This window comes from Equus caballus, chromosome 10 (genome assembly GCF_041296265.1).
Source record: "Equus caballus isolate H_3958 breed thoroughbred chromosome 10, TB-T2T, whole genome shotgun sequence".
In the NCBI taxonomy this organism is placed as follows: domain Eukaryota; kingdom Metazoa; phylum Chordata; class Mammalia; order Perissodactyla; family Equidae; genus Equus; species Equus caballus.
The window spans coordinates 91,230,503-91,257,997 of NC_091693.1; the positions used below are offsets into that span (position 1 = coordinate 91,230,503).

The 27,495-nt window shown below is 41.7% G+C and overlaps 1 protein-coding gene and 1 long non-coding RNA gene across 39 annotated transcripts in view; one reads left to right on the forward strand and one right to left on the reverse strand.

The window, feature by feature from the left end:
- The window catches only part of ECT2L (epithelial cell transforming 2 like), a 75,614-nt gene that overhangs the window by 15,172 nt on the left and 32,947 nt on the right, over positions 1 to 27,495 (forward strand). For 13 of the 38 annotated variants that reach the window (XR_011422663.1, XR_011422666.1, XR_011422662.1 and 10 more), the window contains exons 6-11: positions 14,274 to 14,436; positions 17,909 to 18,161; positions 18,970 to 19,138; positions 19,877 to 20,015; positions 21,420 to 21,588; positions 24,323 to 24,451. Coding sequence is in view for 29 of the 38 variants with exons in the window: in XM_070225571.1 (XP_070081672.1) it covers positions 14,274 to 14,436; positions 17,909 to 18,161; positions 18,970 to 19,138; positions 19,877 to 20,015; positions 21,420 to 21,588; positions 24,323 to 24,451 (1,022 nt within the window). In the remaining 9 variants the exon portion in view is untranslated. Of the gene's footprint in view, positions 1 to 9,189; positions 9,305 to 10,408; positions 10,548 to 14,273; positions 15,475 to 17,908; positions 18,162 to 18,969; positions 19,139 to 19,876; positions 20,016 to 21,419; positions 21,589 to 24,322; positions 24,452 to 24,704; positions 24,876 to 27,495 lie in introns of those variants that run through there. The other 25 variants (XR_011422664.1, XR_011422660.1, XR_011422658.1 and 22 more) reach the window with 10 other exon arrangements.
- Positions 9,317 to 10,320, reverse strand: LOC138916022 (uncharacterized). Its single transcript, XR_011422667.1, has 3 exons — positions 10,191 to 10,320; positions 9,769 to 9,911; positions 9,317 to 9,516 (listed from the first exon to the last, which is right to left on the reverse strand). It is a non-coding gene; the product is annotated as an uncharacterized lncRNA (long non-coding RNA).

The window sequence follows — 27,495 nt, forward strand, 5'->3', positions numbered from 1 at the left end:
CCATTTTTTTTTTTTTTTTTTTGGTGAGGAAGATTCACCCTGAGCTAACATCTGATGACAATTCTCCTCTTTTCCTCTTCTTTTTTCGCCTGAGGAAGATTAGCCCTGTGCTAACATCTGTGCCAATCTTCCTCAACCTTATATGTGGGACACCACCACAGTGTGGCTGATGAGCGGAGTAGGTCCACACCTGGGATCTGAACCTGCAAACCCTGGGCTGCCAAAGTGGAGCATGTGGAACTGTAACCACTCAGCCACAGGGCCAGCCCCAGTACTGTTGTCCTTTTTATTGACAAATAATATTCCATTGGGTGGATATGCCATATTTTATTGATCCATTCATCAGCTGATGGGCATTCGGGTTGTTTCACGTTTTGGCTGTTGTGAATCATGCTGCTATGAACATCTGTGTACAAATTTTTCTATAGGGATGTCTTTCTTTTAGAGATATACCTAGGAATGGAATTCTTGGGTCAAATGGTGACAGTGCAATCAACTTCTAATTATTAAGCATTTCTTTTGAACCATATTTATTCCTATAGTCCCTGTTCCCCCATAAATGTGAAGAAGCTTGTGAATAAATGAGAGAATTTAGCATTATTTGAATGCCTGAAATCTTTATATATAAGCTAGGCTACATTTGTGCAATACCTTGTTTTCAAGGCAAGAAGCCATTGTTGTCATGTTTTGTCTTATAATTTCTGAATAATTTTGTTTTAATTCAGGCAGTTACAATTATAAAGCTTGAACAGGATATTGCAGTATTGGTTGGAAATATGTCCTAATTTTCTTTAAAAGTTTCCTCTTAATCTCTATGAGATATATTCAGATGTCTAAGATTTTTCTTTTCTGTCCTAATAAATATTCCATATTGTTGAGATTTAAGAAGATTTGTTGAATGCAGCTTTATGATATTTAAGACATTTTTCAAAGAGTCAGCTTCTTGAACCCTCCCTCTGACAGATTTTCCCTGTCACCTCAGCTTAAGTGGCACCTCTCCTGGGGAGCCTTCCCTGCTCATCTTCACCCCAACAATTTTTCCAAACCCCTGTCGTGGCATTTCCCCCAGTACATTGTGCTTATATGTTTCGTTGTTGTTAGTGACGTCCAGTCGATTCTGTGCACAGCAGAGCGGAACCCTGCCCGGTCTTTTGCACCATCCTCTCCTTCTGGCACTATATCAGACAATGAGAATGAAGAAAAAAAGATCGTAAATAATGCTATGGTAGAATTTATTGTTGTTAGTGCCATCAAGACAATTCCAACTGCTGGTGAGCCTGTGTCCAGCAGAGAAAAACCACCCTCACACCTTCCAGCACTGTATTACACAAGGCCCTGCTGCTATTTATATGGTTTTCACACCCAAGTTTTTCAGAAGTGTGTGGCCTAGCAGCTCCGCTGAAACCCGTCCACCGTAGGTGACCCTGCTGGAATTTGAGATCCTGGTGGCAGAGCTTTCAGCATCACAGCAACATGCAGCCGCCACAGCGTGACAACTGACAGACGGGTGATATGGTTCCCTGAGTGGGACACGAACCCAGGCCACAGTGGTGAGAGCACGGGACCTAACCACTGGACCACCAGGGCTGGCTGTGTCATGTCTATATGGCCACATGTCTAATGGTTTCCAGTGCTGTTGTCCCCCTGCCACTTGACTAGGCTGACCTTTCCTGTGACTCCTTAAAGGAAGCTGGGCTGTTTGTGTCAGTCACGCTTGGAGAAACCTATAAGAAGTTTGCGTTGGTCTCCTAGTCACACTGGTGAGACGGGTTTCAAATTGCCTCTGCTCAGCAGCAGGTAACACCTGATACAAAGGCCTTTAATTACAGGGCTGGAGCTGTTCAAACTTGTAGCTTTCCCTGGTGAGTGGGGCAACATTCACGCAACTACATTCCCAGGAGACAGCTGGACTGTTGGCCTGTGTGTGTGTGTGTGTGTGTGTGTGTGTGCCATGCATTGGCAGAGAGAGATCATGAACAGTGAAGGACTGGCTCTAGTCATTTGGCCCCATCAGAGCAGACTGGAAAAGGGGTTGAGGGCAGAAAAATGCACCGACCAGTGTTTGGTTGAGAGGGAACAGACAGCCCCCACTCCCACTTCAGTCCACACCACTCTCTCCATCAGCCCCCGGAGGCCTCAGTTGAGGATGTCTGCCTCAGTTGTGAACTGAGGACATCTGGTGCATAAATTTTTCAGAGACAACATACTTCCAGGTTAATTTGATGTAGAGCAGCTGTGTCACTCTGAGTTACTGAACATCCATTTGCAAGGAGAATATTTCTGTGTGGAGGCGGTGGAGAGGAGAGGGGAGTATTCAAAGCACATTGGGTTTCTAAATATTCAAGACAAGTCTGGAAATGTGGGCCATCCTGACTCTCCCTCCCCTCAGCCCTGTATTCTGGACTTGTTCCTGTCCTTTCGTAGGTCAGATGGTCATGGGCAATCATGTGAAATATTAGTATTGCTGTTGGAGTGAGTGAAGCTAAGAAAGAAAGTGCTTGAGTTTAAAACAAAAGGAGAAAGCAAACCCCAAAGCTGTTTTATTGGGTGGGGATGGGGACAGGGGACAGGGGCTCTGGGAAGGTCGTTGGCTGACATTAAGCAGAGCCCCCGTGCACTCTCCCTTTATAACATTTGACTCATCTTTACAGCGCTTGGCACCACCTGACATGATGTTGTATAGAGTGCTGTTTATCGCCTGCCTGATCCTCCAGAATGGAGCTCCGTGAGGTCGCGAGCTTTTTCTGCTGACTCTTTCCGTCCCTAGCACTCAGAGCAACACCAAGTGCATAGTCCCCGCTCAGTCCATGCTTGCTGACTGAGTACAGGTGTCTAAAACACCCCTCACTACAATGACGAAAAGACAGAGTACCAGAAAAGGTTTCACTTGATAATTCTCCAGGAGGAAGGAATTTCTCAAGATGTTATAAGTTTTGGGGGCTGACCCCCTGGCCCAGTGGTTAGGTTCATGCTCTCCGCTTCAGCGGCCCAGGGTTTCACTGGTTCAGATCCTGGGCGTGGACATGGCATCACCGCTCTTCAGGCCATACTGCGGTGTCCCACATGCCACAACTGGAAGGACCCACAACTAAAATACACAACTATGCACTGAGGGGCTTTGGGGAGAAGAAGGAAAAAAATTTTTTAAAAAAATATTACAAGTTTTTGAATATAGGAGATTACTAATACTTTGCTTCATTTAAGTCTTTTCATTATTTAGTTAATTCAAGACCTCTGTAAAGCAATTCCAAAAGGAATTATGCACAGTAATAACACCCATGGTGCCACGTCACTCAACTCCAGGGGTTGTTGTTTCCACTGTCGTCTGTGTGAATGGCACCTCTCGAAGTTGTTTGTTGCATGACTTCCCAAATGCAGCAGCCCTGATAATACAACCATTTGTAAAGTACGTGATATTAGCTTCCAGATCTACCAAGTGCCCTTTCCCCTCTGCATGGGAGGAGTCGAATCCACAGATAATTCCTTGGAAAATGGAGACAAGGTTTCAAGAGACCCTCTGTCTCTATTTCTGTATTTAAGAATCTCTAGGAAATGTCCAGGATGGTTACGCAGAAGAAGTGAAGCAGTGTCTGCCCCTGAGACCTGATGGGCTGGCGAGTCTTAGAAGCGGGAGTCACGGGCCCTGAGGACACGCGAGTGCTCACTGAGTGCTTCTCTTTCCTCCTGCTCTCTTTGTGTGTTCTTTTGATGTCATAGTCAGAATGCTTTCAAGTGCAAATAACAGAAATAAAATTCAGTTTAAGAAGAAATGGGAGATTATGGGTTTAAGATTTGTCTGTCTTCAGGCTAGATGCTTGGATTCAAACAATACCAGGGCTCTCTCTCTTCCTTCTCCCAGCTCTGCTTCCCTGTTCATGTTGCATAAAACTAAAAAGAGTGAGACCCTTATGAAGGAAATTATAAATTTGTATTAAAGGATTGTAAAAAAAAAACCTGGATAAATAGATGTGCCATGTTTCAAGAAGCCAATTCTCTCCAAATTTTCAAATTCGATTCAAGTCCAGTAAAAATCCCCAAATAGGATTTTCTCATGGCCCTTGAGAAACTGATTCTAAAGCTAATCTGGAAAGGAAAGTGGACAAGAACAGCTGAGAAGATTTTAAATGCTGTATAAAGAAACCATGTGCAAGGGTTGCACTGCCAGATGTCAAACCACTGTTATCACTGAAGAAACACCCCCAAGCAGTACCTCAAGTGGAAAGAGGAGCAAGGACAAGATGAGCCAGCTCTGGAGCACAGGGGCCGCGCCCGTCAAGGTCGGGGCGCAGACACTGGGTGGCTGGGTCTTCCCCCTGCCGTCACGACTTCACAACCCTGTTGGTCCCCCTGCCCGTGCCATGCCCCGTGTCCTCTCCTGCTTCCTCACAGGAGCCCTGTTCTTGCCGGGTATCTTGCGCGTCAGGGGTGGCTGGTTACCCAGGCTGAGTCAGGGTGCACTGAGTCACAACTCCACCCCGTTGGGTGGTGTCTGGCTCGGGAAAGGGCCTGTCGATCCTAATTCTGCCAAGAGAGGTGAGAGCGGCTGCTGGGAGCTTCTGGAGGGCTGTCTCCCTCTCACAGGGACTGAGAGGGATGCGAGGAGGACGTGCCCTCTGCGCTCCGCCCGGCTGTGTCTGTTGTGTGAGGATCTGTGCTCCCAGGGCTGGGGTATTTGGGAACCACCTCAGGGGACAAGCCTGGTGACCAAGCAAACCACTGCGTAGGCAGGCTGAGAAGAGACAGCCTCGGCCCTCGATGGCATCACTAAGTCCTTGAAGTCACTAGCCCTGGAGCTGCCCTTTGTCCTTATTGTTTAAGAAGAGTGAAAGGAAGGTAAAGAGGTTTAAAAATGGTCCATAATAGTCCATTTTTCTGGTCGTCACTTCCCTGGTCACATCAACTCTGGAGAATGTAGCTGAGAACCAGCTAGCTTTGGAAAAACAAAAAGCATTCAGCAAACTGTCTTTTACGCATGGAAGTGAGCCCTTCAGATCCTCAAACAGAGTCAAAGTTTTAATTAATTCAGGGCTTCAGAGGAGTTATCCCTGCTCCTAAGACCAGCACACGCGTTCATTGGGCTTCAGTGTCAGCGTCAGGTCTGCTACGCTGCCTTTTCTACCAGCGGGATGTCGAGAAGGGTGGGCCCATAGAATCACTTGATTTGTGAAAACACATACTATGAGCCTCACCTATGGAGATTTTGGCTCAACACATCTGGGATGGGGCCGAGGAAGCTGTTTTGGTTAAGTCCCCAGGTGATGGTACCCAGCCAAGCGTAAGCTGCCAGGCCTGGGTGACTGAAGGCTGCTCCCACCTCTCCGTCCCACTCCTCCTGGGGAGCAGGACACAGACCACCTGGGTGCCCTCCTTCCTGTTCTCAATGCCATGGAACAAACCTGTTTTCCCAGGTTCCACAGGTGCCTCTCACATCTTTCCCTTGGGACACTGCTTAGTAGTTTTAGAATGCTTCATTGTAAGTAACGTAAACTTGACACAAATAACAAAGAAACATTTTACCCTCATATAGTTGAAAAATTCAGAGGTAGGTTTGGCTGCAGTTGAAGCTCGATCTAGAGGTTCAGTAATAAAACCAATGATGTGCTCCCTTCTGTCCTCTGCTCTGCCTTTGGCAGTTGTGGCTTCATGATTTTGTTTCCTCAGTTGTGTCCAGAAGAAGAAAGAGCATCTCTGTTTCTGCTCCACTCTAGTTGCACTAGTTTAGGTCTGTACCCTAAAATTCTGCTAAGTGCTGTGGCTGGGGGACCAACCCACACAGATTCCATTACCTTAATCGTGTGCTTTTTGGAGCTTCTGTGGAACCATGGACCGTCAAATAGAAATTGAGGGTATTTTATTTAAAGAAGGGGAAGTAAATGATGGTGCCTAAAGCTGAAGTCTATTCGTTCAGCCTTCAGCAAACATTCACTGAGTGCCTGCTAGGTGCCAAGCACAGTTCTGGTGCACAGGACTCCACACTGGAGTGTAGGAGATGACTACCCTCTGAACTTCATATTTGAGTAGAATAAAACTTGTCCTAAAATAGGAAAAGGGGATGTCCATGCCTCTTTCTGGATATTTGACAGTAAAACACAGCATGACTTAAATATTTTGGGGTGTTTTCCATGTCTTATGTGGCAGCAGATAGCAGCCTCCCAATATGTCCATGCCCTAGTCCCTGGAGCCTGTGAGTGTTAGCTTATATGGCAAAAGGACTTTGCAGGTCTGGTTAAGGATTTTGAGATGGGGAGACTCTCTCCTGCATTACTGGGGCTCAATATAATCACAATGGTCCTTATAAGGAATGCAAGAGACGTCAGAGTCAGAAAAGAAGATGATGTGATGATGGGAACAGTGGGAGAGATGGAGAGATTTGAAGATCCTATGCTGCTAACTTTGAAGATGGATAAAGAGGCCATGAACCAAGGAATATAGGCAGCTGCTAGAACCTAAGAAAGGCAAGGAGCAGATTCTCCCCTCAGAGCCTCCAGAAGGAGCCAGCCCTGGCAACACCTCGACTGCAGTCCAGTGGGACTGATGTCAGACCTCTGACCCCCAGAACTCTGAGAATAAAGCTGGGCTGCTAAGCCACCAACTTGGTGGTAATTTGTTATAATGAACAGGAAATGAATACCACCAGTGATTTTCTCTGTTTTTCAACTTTTATTATTTTTTCATTCTTTTTTCTAATTTACACATATTTATTTAGCCCCTGCCAAGTTACAAGCACCACCCTAGGTATGGAGACAGAGCAGCAAAGGCAGCCACCGTGCCCTCTTCTGTGCGGCTTACGGTCCAGTGCAAGAGGAACACTTTCAGTGGGGAAAGAGTCCAAAACAGGACTGAGTTGAGGGTCAGCAAGAATAGAAACAAAAATAGTGCTTGGATGACACTGCTTTGCAAGAGTGTGAACGACACAGCTTTCAGCAAAGGATAGGGATGGGTTTAGTGGGTCGAGCTCGGTGAGGGACCGCAGCCTCCCACAGGAAAGTGTTTGGGCAGCAGGAATGGTCAGCCTTGTGGGAAGGTGAGGGGATTCGGGCAGTACCCCAGAAATATCACCCTAAAAATTCACTATCACCATCATACGTGGTTACCTATATTGTTGCAAATGTAGCTTTTTCCTAGCCACATGGCTTAGATCTACAAGGCTGGTTCCAGATAAAATTTCTTGCTCTTCCTCAGTACCATATTGCTTCACTGGCCACAAGTTGTATAATAGTAAGACTCACACGTGGGAAGTTACACTGCACTTGCATAGCAATGACAAATCTGTGTGCGTGCATTATCCCTCATTTTCCACCGTCCAAGGCATGCTTGGCCAACCCAATCGCTATCAAGTAACAGCTACGACTGTGCTAAATGACACAGGAAAAGTAACAGGGACCTCAGCTAGTCCAGGGATCAGGGCATCCCACTCTGAAGACTGGACACATGGGCTGGAGTCTGAAGGACGAGAAGGATTTGGACAAGCAGAGAGCTGGGACGAGTGTGCTCTCTGTATGGGACGACATGTGTGAATGCCTCAGGCTTCTGTCGTCTCTTCAATAGTAACACCAGCTTTTGTAGAAGCGTTGGAAAATGTGCATAAGCAAAAAGAGGAAAATACCAGTCTCCCCTCATCCTACCACCAGAAGTAACCTTTTAATTTTCTATGCTCATGGGCATCTATGTAACTATGAATCAGATACACAAATTGTTTTATTTTTATTTATTGTTATAGGAAGGTTAGCACTGAGCTAACACCTGCCACCAATCCTCCTCTTTTTGCTGAGGAAGACTGGCCCTGAGCTAACATCTGTGCCCATCTTCCTCTACTCTATATGTGGGACGCCTGCCACAGCATGGCTTGACAAGTGGTGTGTAGGTCCACACCCAGGATCCGAACTGGTGACCTCGGGCTGCCAAAGTAAAAAGTGCGAACTTAACCACTGGGCCACCGGGCCAGCCCCCACAAACTGTTTTAAAATCTTTTTTAAAACTTGTCAATCATCCCTCTTTGTGGCTCTACCCATACCCGACTCTGCTCTCTCCTTCACCAAAGACTTTAGCATGCAGTTCCCCATTTCCTTTATAGCCCAAACCTAGTCATTGGTCGTGTGACATTGGCATCATGTAGAAACCCACCTGCTACGGGTCCTCACCATGCCGTGGAGCCACCACACAGACCAAGAGGTGCTACCCAGGCAACTGGAAAACAGGGACCTCTGCCAGTTCCACTCGCCTCTCCCAGACCACCTCTCCCACTCTTGTTCTAGTCATTTTCATCACTATTTTGGCAGCTCCTTTCCACTTCTTATCAGAAATTTTAGAGCAGAGAATTCTATTCAAGTCCCGTATTACTAAACCTTGTTATTTTGCAAAGTACGCATTGTACATCCAGCAGCACACTGCAAGCATTATGAATTATTCAAATGAAGCTATCCTTGTCACGATAAACGAGCAAAGCACATATTGTCCATTGTCTCCTTAGGTGGTGTTATTTCTCTTCACAGATTTCTTACTTTGCAACAGTAACTAAAATGCAATCAGTCACGATGTCATTATGGCAAAGTACTCTCTGCTGTTCATCTACTGATTTTTTTTTTTTTTTGTGACTGAAGCATTTTCTTTCCGTCTTGCTTAAGATTCATTATAGGTGAATGTTCCTTGCAGCAGCGCAGACTAGGAACAAATATAAAATGTGTAATTGAGGTTTACTTTAACAAGTAACTCAGACTCAGTTCTTCTCTTGCTCCTGTGGGACGGAACAGTAGATGCTGTGCGTGGGAAGCACACATCTTTGAAAAGGTCTTCGAAAGGAAGCTGAAAACATTCCTGTTGCATCTTATCTTATTGATCTGTCTTATTATTCCAAACGAGAGCAAATTGTCTCTCAAGGGCCAGTGAAACGCTTGTAGAGCCCACTGCACAGCGAGGAATCATGTCAGTGATCCATCGGGGTCAACTGTTCTTGGTGTTGTCACAGACTCATTCATCTCGAACGTTAACCTCTGTTGACACTGAGAAGATCCCCAGATGACACTTCTATCTGTGGACACCACATGCTGCCAGCACATGCACAGCTCCATTCTTTGCCCTCTGCTTACTCGACATGCACGCACACACACACACGCACACACATGTGCACACACACTTTCCCCGGGCCAGCATTCCAACAGATTCATTGTAAGCCAATCTGTTTTGTCTCAGGTTGTGACAAGGCTGCATGGACAGGGATCAAGAAAGAGCAGCGACTTAAAATTAAGCCAGAGGAGGAGAAACACACGAAATAATAAGTGATCGTTAAACCTTGAAACTGAAGCAGGTAGCCTCTTCTTTTTTAAAAAAACATTTTATTTTGAAGTAATTTTTAGCTTACAGAAAAGTTGCAAGAATAGTACAAATGATTCCTTTATAGTTTTTACCTGGATTCCTCAATTGTTAACATTTTACTGTTTTTGCCGTATTATTTCGAATCATTGGAGAGTAGTTTGTAAACGTGATTTTCCACTGACTTTAAGCATCTCACTGTGTTTCCTAAAAAACAAGGACTCTGCTGAAAAATCAGAATACATGCTCCAATATCAGGAAATCAGCATTGATTCAGCACTGCCGTCCAGCCCACAAACTCCACCCAATGTTCCTGACTGTTCCAACAATGCCCACTGTAACCGCACTTTCCTTCTCGGTCCAGAACCTGCTCCAGGTCACCTGCTGCTTTTAGTCTCCATGTCTCTATATCCACCTCAACCTGGAGCAATTCCGTGGTGTTTCCTTGTCTCTTCTTACCTGACACTTTTGAAGAGTACAAATCTGCTACTTTGTTGCACGACCTTCGGTTTGCGGTTGGCTGAGACTTCAAGATTACATTCAGGTTATACATTCTTGGCAGGAATAACACAGAAGTGGTGCTGTGTTCTCAGTGGATCATACTGGGGACACAACATGGCAGTTTATCCCATTGCTCGCGATGTTGACTTTACCACTTGGTGAAGATTGTTAATTACTAAGTATTTTGTGCTTATTAACTAATAAGTAACTAAAAAAATCTTTGAATGATTACTTTTAAATTAATTAAAACTTATTTGGATCTACCCAAATATCCTGGTTCCTCATCAAACTTTTACCCTAGTTTTAGCATCACGGATGATTTGTATCTGAAGCACTTATTACTGTGATAGCTGATTTTCTAATTTCTTAACTACTCCTACATGTATTAGTTGGTGTTGTGTTGCAAGGTAGAATTTTTCCTTATCCCAAGACTTGTAGTTGAAGTTCCAGTTAATCCAGCAGTTTGAGTAAATTTGTGGTCAAGATTGTCTCTGGCCTAAAGATGTTCAGCAGCCTGTTTATGAAGGTAACTAAGGTCTTTTTTGTCGCTAATTGGAGGTGCCATTGTCATGTCACATTGGAACTTTCTGAGGCTTGACCCACCCTTTGGGGATTTAGATCAGAGAAGAACCACTGCAGGAAGGAATCTGTTCAGTCATTACTTTTCTTTCAGTGAGTAACAGGGCAGCAGGAGCCACTTAGCAGTGAGAAAAAGTTCTGCAGCCCAGTGGCCCAAGGTAAGTGAGTTCTGGTGGGTTCTTATTGTCAAAGTTTCCAATAAGCTGTGAGATTGATCACAAATATCTATAATTCTGCTGAGTTTGGAGGATATTAGAGGTTCTAGTGAAGAGTTTGATTTACTGATACCTGGATTGCTTCCAAAGTTTCTTGTTCTAGCAGTTCTTATTCAAATGTGACCACCTACCTGGTGGCTTGGATCTGTAGCAGATGTTTGCTGATAATATCTAAAGAGGAGAATCAGGTATTAAGTATCTTCTTTGGGTAGTCGGTGGCTGCAGGGCCAGCCGTGCATCTTACATGGGCCATGAAACATCTCTTTGGTCTAAGTCCGGTACAGCCCCCAAGACGACCACTTTGGTGGAACCTTGGATTGTTTATTTGTTCGAGATCCATCTTTGCTTAGGTGGCATGCAATGCAATGTAAGAAGTTTTCTTGATGGATGTCATGTAGAAAAAACTTTTCTTTATGAATGTCACATTATGAAATTATGGTTGAATTTGTTTAGGCATGATGATAGTATTATAGTATATGTTTTTTTTTAATGTTCTTATTGTTTAGTGATACACACTGAAATATTTATGGATGAAATGATATGATGTCTTGGGTTTGCTTTAAAATAATGTTGGAGTGAGGGGAGAAGAAGAAGAAGAGGATATAGCAGATACCAAATGGACTGTGAGATGATAGTTATTGAAACTGATTAATGGGGTCATAATAGTACCACAGCTATTAAGGTGAAATACAGACATTTTCAGGCAAAAGGAAACTGACAAAATTTTTGTCAGAACACTTGCAGTAAAGAAATGCTAAAAGAAGTTCTTCAGGCTAAAAAAATTGATACCAATGGAAACTTAGATTTATAAGCAGAAATGAGCACAGGAAATGGTAAATATGTGGGCAAGTATAAAATTTTGAAGTTACTTAAAAAACATATGACTGTTTAAAGTAAGAGCAATGTGTTGTGTGGTTTATAACATAAGTAGATGCAATATATATGACAATGAGACCTCAAAGGATGGCAAGGACTACACTATGGCAATGTTCTTTAACTTTATATGAATATTAACTCTAAGTAGACTATGAAAAGTTAGATGCATATTATACTTTCTAGTAACAACTTAAAAGAGTAATGCAAAAAGTATCCTGAAAAGCCAATAAAGGAATTAAAATGGAAAACAAAACAATTTATTAACTCAAACCAAGGCAGGAGTGGAGGAATAAAGTTTTGTAAGACAGACAGGACAACTGAACAACAAATAACAAAATTGAGACCTGAATTCAACCATGTCAATAATTATATGAAATGTAAGTAGACTAAACCCTCAAATGAGAAACAATGATCGTCAGGGCCAGCCCTGTGGCATAGTGGTTAATTTCAACTTGCTTACTTTGGTGGCCTGGGCTTCATGGGTTTGGATCCCTGGCACAGACCTACACCACTTGTCAGCCATGCTGTGGCAGTGACCCACATATAAAGTGGAGGAAATACGGCACAGATGTTAGATCAGGGCTAATCTTCCTCAGCAAAAAAAAGAAAAAACAAACAAGCAAAAAACAATGATTGTCAAATGAGCTGAAAAGACTCATTTCAAGGTGTAACTTTAGGGGCTGGCCCTGTGGCTGAGTGGTTAAATTCGAGTGCTCCATTTTGGTGGCCCAGGGTTTCACGGGTTCGGATCCTGGGTGTGGACATGGCACTGCCCATCGAGCCATGCTGAGGCGGCATCCCACATGCCACAGCTGGAAGGACCCACAACTAAAAATATACAACTATGTATACTGGGGGTGCTTTGGGGAGGACAAGGAAAAATTTTTTAAAAATCTTAAAAAAAAAAAAGATGTAACTCTATACTGACTATGAGGGAAAGTCACTGATTGATTAAAAGTAAAAGGAAGGGCAAAGATACACCATGCAAACAGTGAGCTCATATGGTAGGAGGGCAACATTAATAGCACATGAAATGGATTTCAAGGCAAGGAATATTGACAGAGAGACAGAGAGGGTCATTTTATAATGCTGAAAGGATCAACTCATCAAGAAGCCATAACAAGTATAAATGTGTATGTACCAAATAACAGTTTCAAATTACATGAAACAAAAACTGACAGAATTAACAGAACTAAACAAAAAATCAGCAAGAGCATGGAAGATCTGAGCAGTCTTCTCAACTTGACCTAATATTTGTAGAAAACTAAACCCAACAACTTCCAAATATATATGTTCTTTTCATGGGCAAAATAGCATTCACTAAGATAGATCACTTCTTGCTCTGCAAAATAAGACAAAATACATTTAAAAATGTTGAAATCTTATTAAATATATCTTTAACAACAATGCAGTAAAATTTGAGATTAATAAAAATATCTAGATTATCCACAGATATTTGGAAATTAACTCTCTTATAAATAAACTATAGTCAAAGAAGAAATCACAAGGGAAATTAGAAAATATTTCAAACTGAATGATAATGAAAATAGAAGATATTTAAGCACGTGGGATGCAGGTAAAGCACAGCCTACAGGGGAATATATCATTTAAGTGCTCGTATTAAAAAAGTAAAAAGGCTTTAAAGTTAATGACCTAAATTTACACCTTAAGAAACTGGAAAAAAATAGTAAATCACACCCAAAGTAAGTAGAAGGAAAGAAATGATAAAGAGTGAAAAATCAATAAAATAGAAAATGGACAAACAATAGAGAAAATATATAGAAATAAAAGCTGTTTTTCCAAAAGAGTAATAAACTTGATAAACTCCTAGCAAGAGTAACCAAGGAAAAAAGAGAGAAAACACAAATTGTCAATATCAGGAATGAAAAAGGGGATATTGCTATAGATCCTGTTACCTTAAAAAGATAAAAGAAAATTATCAACAATTTTATACCAATAACTTTAACAATTTAAATGCTTGTTTTGCAGATTCCGTAGTTGTCTCTAATAGTTGTTTTGTAGATGCTTTGCACACGGTGCATGAATTGAGATGGTTTTACTGCTTCCTTTCCCATGTGTGTGCCTCGTGTTTTTTTCCTTTCTTGTTGAACTGGCGAGAACCTCAGTACCTGTTCTCTTGGAGTGGTCAGAGTGGACGTTCTTACTTTGTTCCTGACGTTGGGGAGGCATTTAATATTTTACCACTAAGTGTGATAGAGCGATAGGTTTTTATTCTAATTGCATTGGGAAGTCACTGTAGGGTTTTACTTGCATGAGTGACATTATCTAACTTGCATTTTAAAAAACCACTTGAGCTGCTGTGTGGACAGTGGGCTGTAGGAAGACTGGAGCGGAAGCAGGAGAAATCAGGAGGCTGATGCAGTTGTGCAGGAGAGAGGGGTAGGGGCCTTGGACCAGAGGATGGCAGTGGAGATGGAGAGAAGGGATTGGATGTGGGGATACATTTTGGAGGTAGAGCTCCCAGGACTTGCTGATTTATTGAATTTGGGGTAAAGGAAAAGAAAAAAACCCAGATTTATAGCTTAAACAACTAGGTTTATTTCAGATTTTTTTTCCCTATGGATTTTAGATACTTTTATTATTCATCTTCCTCTTTAGAATGGATCATTGAAAGTGGATACAGTATTTTAAATCTAATCTAATGCTATTTAGGATTTAATTATTTTTTTATGGTAGAACATCAGAGAAAGAACAATGACATATTTACATTGGATTTTTAGTCAAGTTTAGATATGAGTTTTCTGAATTAAAGTTGTGTATCTTTGTTTTTAGGTTTGTCCAAGACTGGTTTTCCGAAAGGATGCACGTGGCCAAAGTGGATTTCTCTACAGTGTTACCACGGTTCCTTTCTCTGCACATCTTCTCCTTTCTGAATCCGAAAGATTTGTGTGTGGCTGCACAAGTCAGCTGGCCCTGGAAGTTTTTAACTGAACAGGTTTACTGCTTGTCACTTCCTAGTAATGGGGCCCAAATATACCTGTCATCTGGAATGCTGTCAATCAGGGTAGCTTCCTTCCCTGAAGATAATAATTGAGAGCATCTGAACCATGATTAACTTACCCTTAAGAGAAAAAGTGGGGATATGTTAAATACAGTAATGTATTCTGTAAGGGGATATACACTATTCTAATAATTCATATAATTTTAATAATCTTTAAATACTCAATTATACTCAATTTAATTATTTAGAAAACATTTAATCTTGGCTAAAGAAGTCTGGTTTTTTTCATGGAAAATTACTTAACCTTTGGTTTTTATATCATATTATTTTATCCATGATAACTCACCTCAAAAATTGCCTTATACCCACAGCTTCAACTGATCCCTCTTTGGCTCCCGTCTGTCGAAGAATATAAATGCAAGTCTTCGACACCCTCTGTTGCTAATTCTGCCTCTGGCCCACTCGTCTCCTTTTTCTTTTAAAAGACAATGGACTGTAACGGCGGGCGTACTTTAAACGCAAGTCGATCATTTACTTCCTCAGCTTGTGCACACTTTGTAGGGTGGCTGGTGCTGAGAGTCTGTCTCAGAGGCCTCCTCGCTGTCTGTGGGGGGCCTGCCTGCAAAAGCCGCCTCGAGCCCTGGGTGGTAGCATCTAAGGTCCCAGGCCCAATGCTTGCATGGTGGGTTGTTTCTGTCGTTTTACTTTCTGCCGTTCTGTGTCCTTCTGTTGAAGGAATACGTCTTGCACACAGAATACGGTGGTGGTGGTGGTGGTTTTCATATCCAGCGATCTTTGACTTTTAGCTGGAGTGACTTAGTCTGCGTACATTTATGTAAATACTGATGTACTTGGTGTAGGGCCACCATTTCAGAGTTTGTTCTTTATTCCATGTGTTTTATATTTTGTTTCTCTTCTTGTATTCTTCTGGAGTACTTAGATATGTTTTAGATTGGTAATGGTAAATTCTTTAGCAGTCCTTCCGTGACTGCCACAGAGCTGACAACTCTCGTCCTGGCACCTCCCAGCAAGGCAAGTAGCCTGGAACCTTTCACTCCCTCAGCACCTCACTCAGTGTTTCTGCTTTTCTTGTCAAATATTTTAATTTTATACACACACGCACACGTATAAGCAATACATAAACACATGTGAATATCTATGTATGTGTTCATCTCACCAGGCTTTATTACTATTGCTTTATGTGGTCAATGTTTATTTAAGTAACCACACCTTTGCTTCCCCTGCTGCTCTTTATACCTTCCTGCATCTCTGAGTGTCCATTTCAGATCATTTTCCTTCTGAATTCTCTTTAATATTTCTTTTAGTGTAGCTAGCTGCTGACAAATTCTCTTACTTTTTGTCTGAAAATGTCTTCATTTCACCTTCATATTTGAAGGATGTTTTCAGTGGGAATTTGAACTCTAGGTTGGCAGTTAATTTTTTATAGAACTTTGAAAATTTTCCATGTTCTCTGCCTTCCATAACTTGTTTTTTGGGAAGTAGGAAGTGTTATTGTTGTTCTTTTAAAGGTAATATTTCTATTTTCTGTAGCTTCTTTTAGGATTTTTTCCTTCTGTTTTTTGTTTTCCACAATTTTATTGTAGTGTGCCTCGAGGGGTGTGTGTGTGTGTTTATCCTGTTTTGTGCTTTGCAGTGATTTTTGAATCTGGGGTTTAATATCTTTTATCAGTTTTGAAGAGTTCTCAGATGCCTTCTCTTCCTATTGCTTCTGCCCGCTCACTCTATTCCTTCTGGGATCCCAGCACTTGGGTTTAAGCTGACTCTCCGTGGCCCGTAAGTTTCCTATTGCTTCTGCCCGCTCACTCTCTGTTCCTTCTGGATCCCAGCACTTGTGTTTAAGTTGACTCTCCGTGGCCCGTAAGTTTCCTGTTTTCTCATGTGTCTTTCCCATCCTCAGCCTTCGGGGTTTCAGTCTGGATTTTCCTTCCAGCTTATCTTTCACTTGACTAATCATCTCTTTAGCTGCATTCTAATTCGATCTTAAACTGGTCCAGAGTTCTAAATTTCAGTTAATATATTTTTCAGTTCTAGAATATTGATTTTATTATTTTGCCAAAATTCTCCACCTAGACATTTGAGTTTTTTTTTTTTTTTTAGGAAGATTAGCCCAGAGTTAACATCTGCTGCCAATCCTCCTCTTTTTGCTGAGGAAGACTGGCCCTGAGCTAACATTCATGCCCATATTCCTCTACTTTATATGTGGGACGCCTACCACATCATAGCTTGCCAAACAGTGCCATGTCCACACCTGGCATCTAAACCAGTGAACTCCGGACCATCAAAGCCAAATGTGCGAACTTAACTGCTGAGCCACTGGGCCGGCCCCTAATATCTTAACTATATTAATTATAGGGGTTTTTTTTTTAAGTTCATGTCTGATAATTACAATGTCTGGATCTCCTGAGGATCTCTCTCTATTTACTAAAAAGACAAAAGAAGAAACAAATAATTCTTGTCTTTTTGTGTGCCTGGTATTTTGCGTTGGGTACCAGATACTGAGTATAAGAAACTGATGCTGTAATCTGAGTCTCTGGGGGATGTGACCTTTCTGCAGCAAGAACTTGCTGTTGTTTCTGGCATTTGGTTAGGCTGGAAATAGATTGCTTAAATCCAATCAGAGAAGGAGGTATTTCAAAGCCTGCCTCAGTCCTTGTGATAGTTTATCAAATTCCTCATCATTCTTCACTGGAAAGAGTCTCAACTGAAAGCCTGGTGTCATTGCCGGGGCTCTTCTCCTTAGTGGGCCCTGAATTTAGATTCCTTTCTCCTCTTCCCTGTGGGGTGCCCAACATTCTTATCGCTTCTACGTCTTCCAGCCATAACTTTCCTCTCTGCTTCTCAGCCTGAACTTTACTTTGGAACTGTCAAGTGCCTTGAAGTGAAAAGCGATGCCAAACTCAGGCTCACCTCTCAGGATTTCCCTGATCTCTGGTGTCTTGGTTGCATAGTCCTTATTGTATTGTAGCTTGATAATGCCTTCAAATGATTGTTTTATAATACTTTGTCTAGATATTGGATTAGATTAAGCCATGTGAAATTTGCTGCTTTCATATATCAAAACTGGTTGTGTATTGGCAATATCATCTAGTTCAGTCAAAGTTGTTCCCAGTGGGAGGGTTGGTCTGAAACAAAGTACACCATTGCTAGAAGCAGAATTCTCAGAATCTATCGTTAAAGTAACCAAATGCTATGGGAGCCCTGGATAAGTGTACAAAGATGACGAATACATATATATATATATTCTTATATATGTTCACCAAAGAAAATTTTTCCTATGGAGTAAGGTATGCTTCTTATTTCTCAGAGTTAAGTTTAGACGCCAGCCAACTGCACTAGAAATATCAACGTAATAATAATAATTATCTGTATACCTGAAAACTGTATTACTAAGAAACTGTCCTTAAAATATCTTTACAATGCATCTTTCTCCTTTCCGTTTCTGAAGGATTGCTTATGGATGCCCAAATGCATTAGGTTTGGGTGGTTTCTGCCCTATGCTCCGGCGGATAACGAGTACGGTGCCTGGAAGCACCACTACGTTGCCTGTGTGTCTAACTTAGACTGGCTGACACCCAGGGAAGCCGCTGCTGTTTATGGGACCCTGAATGAGCCCAAAACAGGAGACGAGGAGCTACAGGAGAGACAAAGAGAAAAGTGCCTAAGGAAAGTAATTTGGGAGAAAATTGCACTACGTAAGAGTGAGTGGCACTTTAAAACTTTCTGTCTTATCCAAGTTTACATACAGATTCCCACAGAGACGATGGTACTGTCTTTCTGGAGTAGTGTGTGGGTGGCATTCTCTAAAGTATGTTCAGAACAAACTCTTTTTTTCTTCACTATGTATTTTAAGTTAATTAAGAAAAACAACAAGATTTCAGATGAAATATATAAGGTCACATATCAGCACCTCCATTGCTGTCCTGGTTCCCCTCAGTTTATAAGACCAAAGACAAGGAGAAGGGAAAAGTACAAACACGGGCAAAGGAAATAAATAGGTTCAGGACAATTCAGAAGAATTGGTGAAAAGGAGGAGAAATGAAAATGGGAAAGGAGGAAGGAGGAATGGTGTTAAAAAAAAGTGGAAAGGGAGGAGGGGAGCGCATTGTCGGCTAAGCCTTGGATCTGCACAATGTGTGAAGGAATCACAGGGGCCCATCCGAGTTCTCCCTCCTGCTTTTCCACCTGCTCCCCTCTGGGAGATCCGAACAGGTGGGCAATTAGCTGAAGCCAAGAAGGGCAGAAATGGCCGTGAAGCCTATCACTTGGTAAACTGGTTTCCACAAGAAGGAGGTGCTGGTTCTCCGAGCTTTGTCTCTTGATCTAAAATGACTGGGGACTTGCAGCCACAGTGCTGAGACATAAAAATCCAGATAGAATCTGTAAAAATGCTATAATTACTGCCATTTGGAATATCACCCTGGGCGGCTTGATTTAGACGCCTTATCTATGTGGGTGTGGCTGGGAGAAGCATGAAGAAAACAGAATGCCTGCTGCTTTTGTTTTCAGAGGAGTTACTCAGAGTCCGACCCCCATGGGGGAGTGGAACACGCTGCTGGAGATTGTTAGAATCCAGATACCAGCCACGTCTCTCCCAGACCTCGAGGGGTCGAGTGGGATTACAGGAAGCTGTAGAGAAACAGCTGGTCTCAGCATCGTTGGAAGCTTTGCCCAGGCGGTGAGCAAACCTCCATCTCCTGAGGGCTCAAGACCACCTGTGACACCAAGAGTTCACCCTAGAGCAGCTTAGCCAACATGCAGGGGTCCCGTGTAATTACATGCTCATATCCTATGAAACAGCAGTAGGAATAATTCTTTAATCTTCAAGAACAGTGGTCTTTAACATGCTTTCTGAAGAGGGAAATATATAGCTCTCAAAATTTGTATTTCAAATATTCTTAACCCTGCAAAGAGGCTATATTGTGGATGCAGTACCTTTTCTGTATAAAGTTATTGAGCAAAAATAACATTTTTTCCAGAAATGTTTTTTATGGAATAACCGTATCCAATAGTAATGTAGGGGTGGAGTTGGCTCTGGAGAGAATGGAGACGTTACTCAGAAAGCGCTGAGGCCAGGGTGATTTAGGAAATGTAAAATTTCTCAGCTATTCCTTTTTAAAATGTCGTTTTGAACCCCTAGGTATGCCACTACATTCATTTTAAGTGCCCAACGAAATCTAAGTCAGTTCCAGGAACCCTTCCAGTTACCCACGAATGTAGGAGGAGAGGCCCAGAGGGCAGCTTTGACCCCACCCTGCCCGGGAGCCCCACTTGCAGCTGTCCCCGAAAACCACAGGGAGAGACAGGTACTGAGGCCACGTGCCTCGGACAGTGTAACTGACCCCCAGGGAAACTACGAGGCTCACTTAGCAGATCAAATTAAGAGAAAATGAAAACTTCACTTATTCCCCTTCAGGAGCAAAGTTTCTGGAAGCCATTCCTACCCTTTACTATCAAAGAAAAGTTGGCGAGGAGTTTATAAAAATGATGACAGCTCTTCTCGTGCTTCCCAGCCACACATCGTATTAATATCCTCTCGGATTCCTGCATATGAGGTACGGTGCATTAGCAGGCCAGCCTTCCTGAGTCAGGTTGTTTCATTAACACTAGAGGATGTGTGGCTGTGTATGAAAAGGATCCATCTAAAAGGAACGTCGTCTGGAAATTTACCGACCCAAAACAGTTAAAAAAATCTTACTTGAAATTCTTATTGAATTGAATTTGTTGCACTTAATCCAAAAAGGAGCAAGGTGATTAAGAATTATTTTAAAACTTCTTTGGAATGGCCAAGGAATTTACTAAAATCGTGTAACCACCGTCTCTCAAAAGAAGAATGTCAGAAATCCTATTTTGTGATCTGTTTAATGAGTGTACCGTTAAATTGAAATATGCTCTTTCTATAATGAAGTTATATATTTTAATTTTAATATGAATAATAGGAAAATGGAAGCACAAAGAAGACATAGAAAGTATGTATTTTTGTAGATGTGTGTAAATATGTGTACATAATATACCCAATTCACGCAGGGGTGACAGAAGGAGGTAATATTCATTGGCCTACTAGACAGTTTTCAAAAAAATTCCTATTTGTAACCAAATGGTTGCTTTCAAGACATAAAATCACTTCTCTTTCTCGGCCTCCAGCAATTGACTCTAATCATTTATGACCGGCTAGCTTAGTGGATCCACATGAAAGCAAGACCAGGGTTTCGATTTCCACACAGGCCTCAGATAGCTCTAATGGCTAGGGTGCATCACGCCGGGCACAGAGGATAACTGGTGGCCGTGTGGGTGAATAAACTGGTGTAAAATAAGTCTGTTCTCTCATTTGTCTTCTTTACATAAGACTATGCCATAATTACTTATTTAATTACCACTGTGACAGACGTTTAGTTGAACTGTGACCTCCAGACAGTGGCATGAGGTTTTGGGAAAAATCAGTGACTTCATTGACTTTCCAACTCATTTGCTGCTAAAGAATTAACTTTATGATAATGAAAAGTTTATTTGGTTGTTGAATTCAAAGAACAGTGATTTCAATATTTATTTAAATGGTAAAAATCAATATTGATCATTCAAAAGTTCATAATTAAGAGGAAAACTTTCAATGCATTTGAGAATTCCATTGCAAAATTGTGTGATCTCTAGTTTATTGTTTTTTAAAAGTTGTAGATATGTCCATGTGCCTGGATGTGTATAAAGATAAAAAGGCTGGAAGAAAATAACCTGAGTGTTAACAGTATTTATCTCTGAGTGACTGAGTTACAAGTGTGCTTAATCTTCTCCTCTTATAATTGGGAAAGAAATAAAATAATTTAAGAAGAAACCAACAAAGGAGAAAGCTTATCTTCTTCCTTCCATAATTTCTGAAAAAAAAAAGTTTTTAAAAATCACAGATTATTACATCTCTGTTGTATTAATAAATATTCCAAAATGATGGACTTCCCTTCTTCTTCTAGGTGGTGGTGGACAGTGTCAGGGCAGGGGTCATTTCTGTGGTTTATGAACACAGTGGCCTAACCTTGGAGAGCCTGCTTTATCTCGTAGAAAAAGCTCTGGATGGGCAGAGGGCACAGAGTCTGGGGGTATTCAGCGATGGAAATAGCAGAGAAATCCATTTACTCCAAGGTAAGCCTGGGGATTGGAAAAAACAGCAACTTTGCACTGATGTAACATTTGTCCACATGTATGACCTTCAGAGGACTATTTAAGCTCCAGTTTGCTAAGAGGGTTGATACCCCAGCTCAGAGCAGTCAGGCAGAGGTGTTCCCTCTTATTCAAGGGAAGGTCAGCCTTTTTGTTCCAGTGAGGCTTCAACTGTTTGGGTGAGGCTCACCCAGATGGGGAGGGAAATCTGCTTTACTCTCTCTACCTATTCAAAACACCCTCACAGATACACTCAGAATCATGTTTGACCTAATATCTGGGTACCCATGGGCCAGTCAAGTTGACACATAAAGTTAACCATCACGCCATTAAACAACAACTCCCCTTTTTCCCTCCTCCCAGCCCCTAGGAACCACCACTCTACTTTCTGTTCCTGTGAATCAGACAACTTTAGAGGCCTCATATAAGTGGAATCATACACTATTTCACTTTTTGTGACTGGCTTACTTCGCTTACAATGCTCTCAAGGTTCATCCGTGTTGTAGTATGTGAAAGGATTTCCTTCTTGTTTTAAGGCTGAATAATATTCCATTGTATGTGTAGACCACATTTTGTTTATCTGTTCATTCTTTAATGGACATTCAGGTTGCTCCCACTTCTTGGTATTGTGAACAGCGCTGTTATGAACATGAGTGTACACGTATCTCTGAGCCCCTGCCTTCAGTTCCTGTGGCTGTACACCCACAAGTGGGATTGCTGGATTGTATGTAATTCTGTTTCTAACTTTTTGAGGAACCACCACACTATTTTCCATAGCAGCTGCACCATTTTATAATCCTACCACTAGTGCACAGGGGTTCCAATTTCTCCACATCCTCGTCAACACTTGTTATTTTCTGTTTTTGTTTTGTTTTATTTTGATAGTAGCTATCCTAATGGGTATGAGGTAATATCCATTATGGCTTTGATTTGCATTTTTCTGATGATTAGCAATGTTGAGCATCTTTTCATATGCTTGTTGGCAATTTGTAAATCTTTAGAGAAATGTCTATGAGGTCCTTTGCCCGTTTTTAAATTGGGTTATTTGGTTTTTTGTTATTGAGGCGTAGACATTCTTTATATAGTCTAGATAGTAATCTCTTACAAGATATATGATTTTCAAATATTTTCTCCCATTTTGTAAACTGACTTTCATTCCGTTGATTATGTCCTTTGATGCACAAAAGTTTTTAAGTCTGATGAAAGTGAAGCAATTTTAATAGCAGCAGATACCAAGATCTATAAATTGGTGTGCACTAACAACATTCATTACAGTTTCAGATGGCTTACACCACAAAGGAAAGGATTGGCTGATAACACTAACTTGTTATGGGCTGTCTTTTAAAAATGTCAGTGATTACCCTTTTTTGGGGGAAGGAGATGATGAATGTTTCAGAAGTAAACTTTTAGTTTCTATGCTTCCTCCTACTGTAACTTGCATCCTTCTTGCTTATACCTAGAATAGAATTGTTTTAAGTTTTACTAACATGAAATCTTCCGTCTTTGTGGAGTGAGGGGAGAGAGGGAGTGAGATGGTCAATTTCCAGCTGGCAGGAAATTCCCAAAATGGCAGAGTGGGCACCTGAATCCCCCATCAACTGTGTTCTTTGTGCCTGGGACTCAGCACGCTTGGAAGAGTTTTAGTGAATTTTATTATTAATAAAAATGAACTGCTTTTGGTTTAGTTTTACCTTATTTTGGGCTTTTCTTGTTTGGTTTACCTGTGCCTGGAGCAGATTATGTTCCACACTCAATCTTATACATCCCCAGAGTAAGGACAGCTACTGTTTGGTTTATGTTTGTGTTGAATTGCACGGTAGCTCTTTTCTAATGGTGGTGAGGCCCCAACTGCAGGTCTTACCTTGCGGGAGGCTCACCTCACGCAGAGCGAGGGGCCTGGCAGGGTTTCCTGATCTCAGACTTTGTTCTCCAGGTAGAAAGGCTTCCAATCTCCGCCTTTTCCTTGTTTTCTTTTTGTAAATCAATAGTAACAATAACAAAATACCTCAGAAAACTAGTTTCCTTCTATATAATTATGGTGTCTTTCCAAAAGTTTTTGTCTTAAAACCAATGACAAAGTGAATCACTTACTCCAGGCACCTGAAGAGGCCCTTCCGTCCTGGGTCTGACCTCCCCACGAGAAGTGGTGGGCTGTCAGGATTCTTGTGCCTGACTCACTTTTCATTCTGTTACTGGGGCTTCCGGATGCAGAGTCTCCAGGACTTGTTTAGAAATGGGTCTAGACACCCAAATTAGCTGGATCATCACACAGGATTCCCAGCAAGTGAGAGCTACAGTTATCTCTACCATTTCCAGGAGCCTTACTTCTGCTCTGAATGACTTATTTTTTGACTGGCAATGGTGGGAAATATTTTTGCTTTGAAATTTGGTTGCAAAATCCCAGGACTTGACTGGCCTCCCACCTAAGCCCTCCTGTGAGCCTGGTAACTCGCCCTGCTGCTCGGTGGAGGCAAGGACGCAGCGCCCCAGCCTGAGGCACCGTGTCAGTGAACCAGAACGTGACCAGGACTGGTGGTCAGAGTCCCGGTGCCGCGTGTGGCATCTCGGGGCAGCGCGGAGGCAGAGCTGCCTGCAGAGCTTGGTCGTACGCGCAGGTCTCCGCCTCTTGAATCACGGTTGCGCTTTGACAAACTGCTGAGAGTTTCCGTTCAGGATAGTATTACAAACTGATATGACATTTTGGTTTTTCCCTCAGGCTATAAAATTGGTATTAAAAATTTATTGAGGCCTGAGGCGAGAGACTTCTGGGAGAGATTAGGAAGCTATGTGGCCCCTGAGGAAGAAGGGGGTCACGTGGACCTGTTCGTACCACTCGGAGCCTCAGGTCAGTTTTGAAAGGTAGTGATCATGCCTACTTTATGGTGATAGTTTGTGAATGTGTGAAATGCCCTCAGTTTAAATGATTCAGTCACATTTACTCTTTATTTCTTTTTCCTCTTTATCTCTCATATACTCAAGTATTCAGGGGGAAAAGGGTTGGGGTTAGTGGTCAGAGTAAGCTGTCTCTGCAGAAACAAAGTCACTAGTGGCAAGAGCCAGCCAGGAATGTTGTTTCTGTTTCTTTCTGGAAAACACAGTAAAATTAGCGTCCACATACAGAGGAAAGTGCCTGAGCAGCCCAGAAGCCACAGTCAGTCAATCTGAGAAGACTCTCCCTGCTGTTCTGAACCTGGAGTGCGGGAGCAGGAACCCCGAGGCCAGGGCCTTGGGCTTGAATCCCACTGGTGCCACGTCAGCGGTGGCCTCAGGCAAGTTTGTGGACCTCCCTTTCCTCTCACGAAAGTTAGAATAATAGTACCTTACCTTAGAAGACTTGTGAATATCAAAATAACATAAATACTTAATAAAAATAAATAATAATATAAATACTGAAGGAATATGAGAATGTTAAAAAGAGTGGCGTGCTTTGTAAAGGTGAGCGTGCTTGCTGATGCAATTTTGAGTACCTACCTGTCTAGTGTCAGCCACTGTGACTCAAAGTTGATTTCAGTACTTGAAGGGAAACTTCAGAAGCACTAAGTCAAATTCACTTTTTAACATCTGTTAAATAAAAGCTCTGCATTCACTTTTTTTTTACTAAGCAGAACAGGGGAGAGGGAATGTGAAATTAAATTTTCTCAAACTGTTTATTATTATCCAAACGCAATTTCCACCTGGTTGACCCGTGATGACCCTGGTCCAGCCAGCAGACCCCAACTTCTCAGCCAGAACCACCTCAGGCACCACTCCCCAGCTTGCCTCCCCAGTAGCTGCATCACCTCTGAACTCTTGGTCTCAAGCATTTTTCTCTCTGAGTACTACTTCCAAGTCATGCTCGTGCTCAAGTGCTCCCACTCCAGAATCCTTTCCTGAGCCTCCAGCCCACACACTCCTGCTTTTTCACTGTCACCTTCATCCTTGATTCCTTCCTCGTTAAACTTGGATTTAACAGTCCATCATTATCATTACTCTTTTGCAAAGAGTCTGAACTTCTTTGTCTTTCTCTTCGCTAAATCCCAACTCACTTGGCTAAACCCCAATGCTGGTTAAAACAATCATCTGCATAAGCCTGCATGAAAGCAGCCGAAGACCGTTGGAAAAAGTAATACAACTGTTCATATTGATCTAACTTTTATTTTAATGGCATAAATATCAAATGGGGTTCTTCTCTTGGTTTCCTTGATACCACACGCTCCTTGTTTTGCTCCCTCCCCAGTGGCCTCTTCGTCTCAGTCTCCTTTGCTACTCCTCCTCCTTAGCAAGACCCTAAAATGCACCCAGGGCCTGATCCTGGCTCTCTCCTTTTCCATGACTACACTCTTCTCATAGGCAGTCTTATCTATTCCTATGACTCTAAATTCAATCCATCTTCTGAAGACTCCCAAATTCATGTCTTTCAGCTCTGAGTCTCAGAGCTGCAGACTCACATCTAGCTCCTCTTTGACATCTTCATGTGGATGTTTAGTTTGCATGTCTAGTAGGCATCTCAAAGTTAACACATCTAAAACAAACTCTTGATTGCCGGCCCAGTGCCAAACCTATCCCTTCTCCAGGATTCCTCAGTTAAGATATCGTCATACACACAGTTACTGCATAAGCCAAAAACCTAATACCCATATTTTTTCGCATTATTTAAAAGACTTCAAAGAGTTTTATCAAGGTGTAATCAACGTACAATAAACTGTACCTATTAAAAATGTGAAATTTCATAAATTTTGACATGTGTATATATACTCTGTGAAACCATAAAACTATCAAGACAACGGACATACTCATCACCCCCAAAAGTCTCCTCATGCTATTTTGTGATTTCTCTCTCCTGCTTCCTCACCCCCAGCAGGAGGCAACCACTGATCTGTTTTCTTTCATGGTATATTAGTTTGCATTTTATAGAATTTCCTATAAGTGGAATCATACGGTATAATTCCTTCTGTCAGGCTTACTTCACTCAGAATGATTATTGTAGATTCATCCATTTGATGCTTGTATCAATGGCTCATTGCATTTTATTACTGAGAATTATTGCATTGTACAGATATACCACAATTTGTTTATCCATTCGCTTGTTGATAGATATTTGAATTCTTTCCAGTTTCTAGTTTTTACAAATCCAGCTGCCATCAACATATTTCTCTTGGGTAAATACCTAGGGATGGAATGGCTGGGTCATATAATAGGTGTACGTTTAACTTTTTAAAAACCAGCTAAATTTTTCCAAAGTGGTTGTACCATTTTACATTTTCTCTAGGAATATATGAGAACCCAGTTGCCCAACACTCCAACACCAATATGGTCAGTCTTCTTAATTTTATCCATTCAAATGGTTGTGTACTGGTAACTCATTGTGGTTTTAATTTGCATTTCCCTGATGACTCATGAGGCTGGGCATCTTTTCATGTGCTTATTTGCCATTCATTTGTTGTCCTTGGTGAAGTGTCTGTTCAAATCTTTTGCTCATTTAAAAATTAGATTATTTGTTTTCTTATTGAGAGACCTTTATGTATTTTGGAAAAGTGACTTGAAAATATTTTCTCCTAGCCTATGACATCTTTTCCTTCTCTGAACAGTTCCTTTTGAAGACAAGAAATTCTTAATTTTGATAAAGTCAAATGGGTCAATTTTTTCTTTTATAAATCATGTTTTTGGTGTCATATCTAAAAATTCTTTACCTAACCAAAGGTCACAAAAATGTTCTCCTATGTTTTCTTCTAAATTATTTGTAGACTTATGTTTGACATTTAGGTTTGTGATGCACTTGATTTGTTTTTTTTTAATAGAATGGGAGGTATGGATTAAGATTTTTTTTCTTTTAATATATGCATATCTAATTTGTTCCAGCACCATTCCTTATAAAGACTATCCTTTTCCCAGTGGATTTCATTTCTGTCT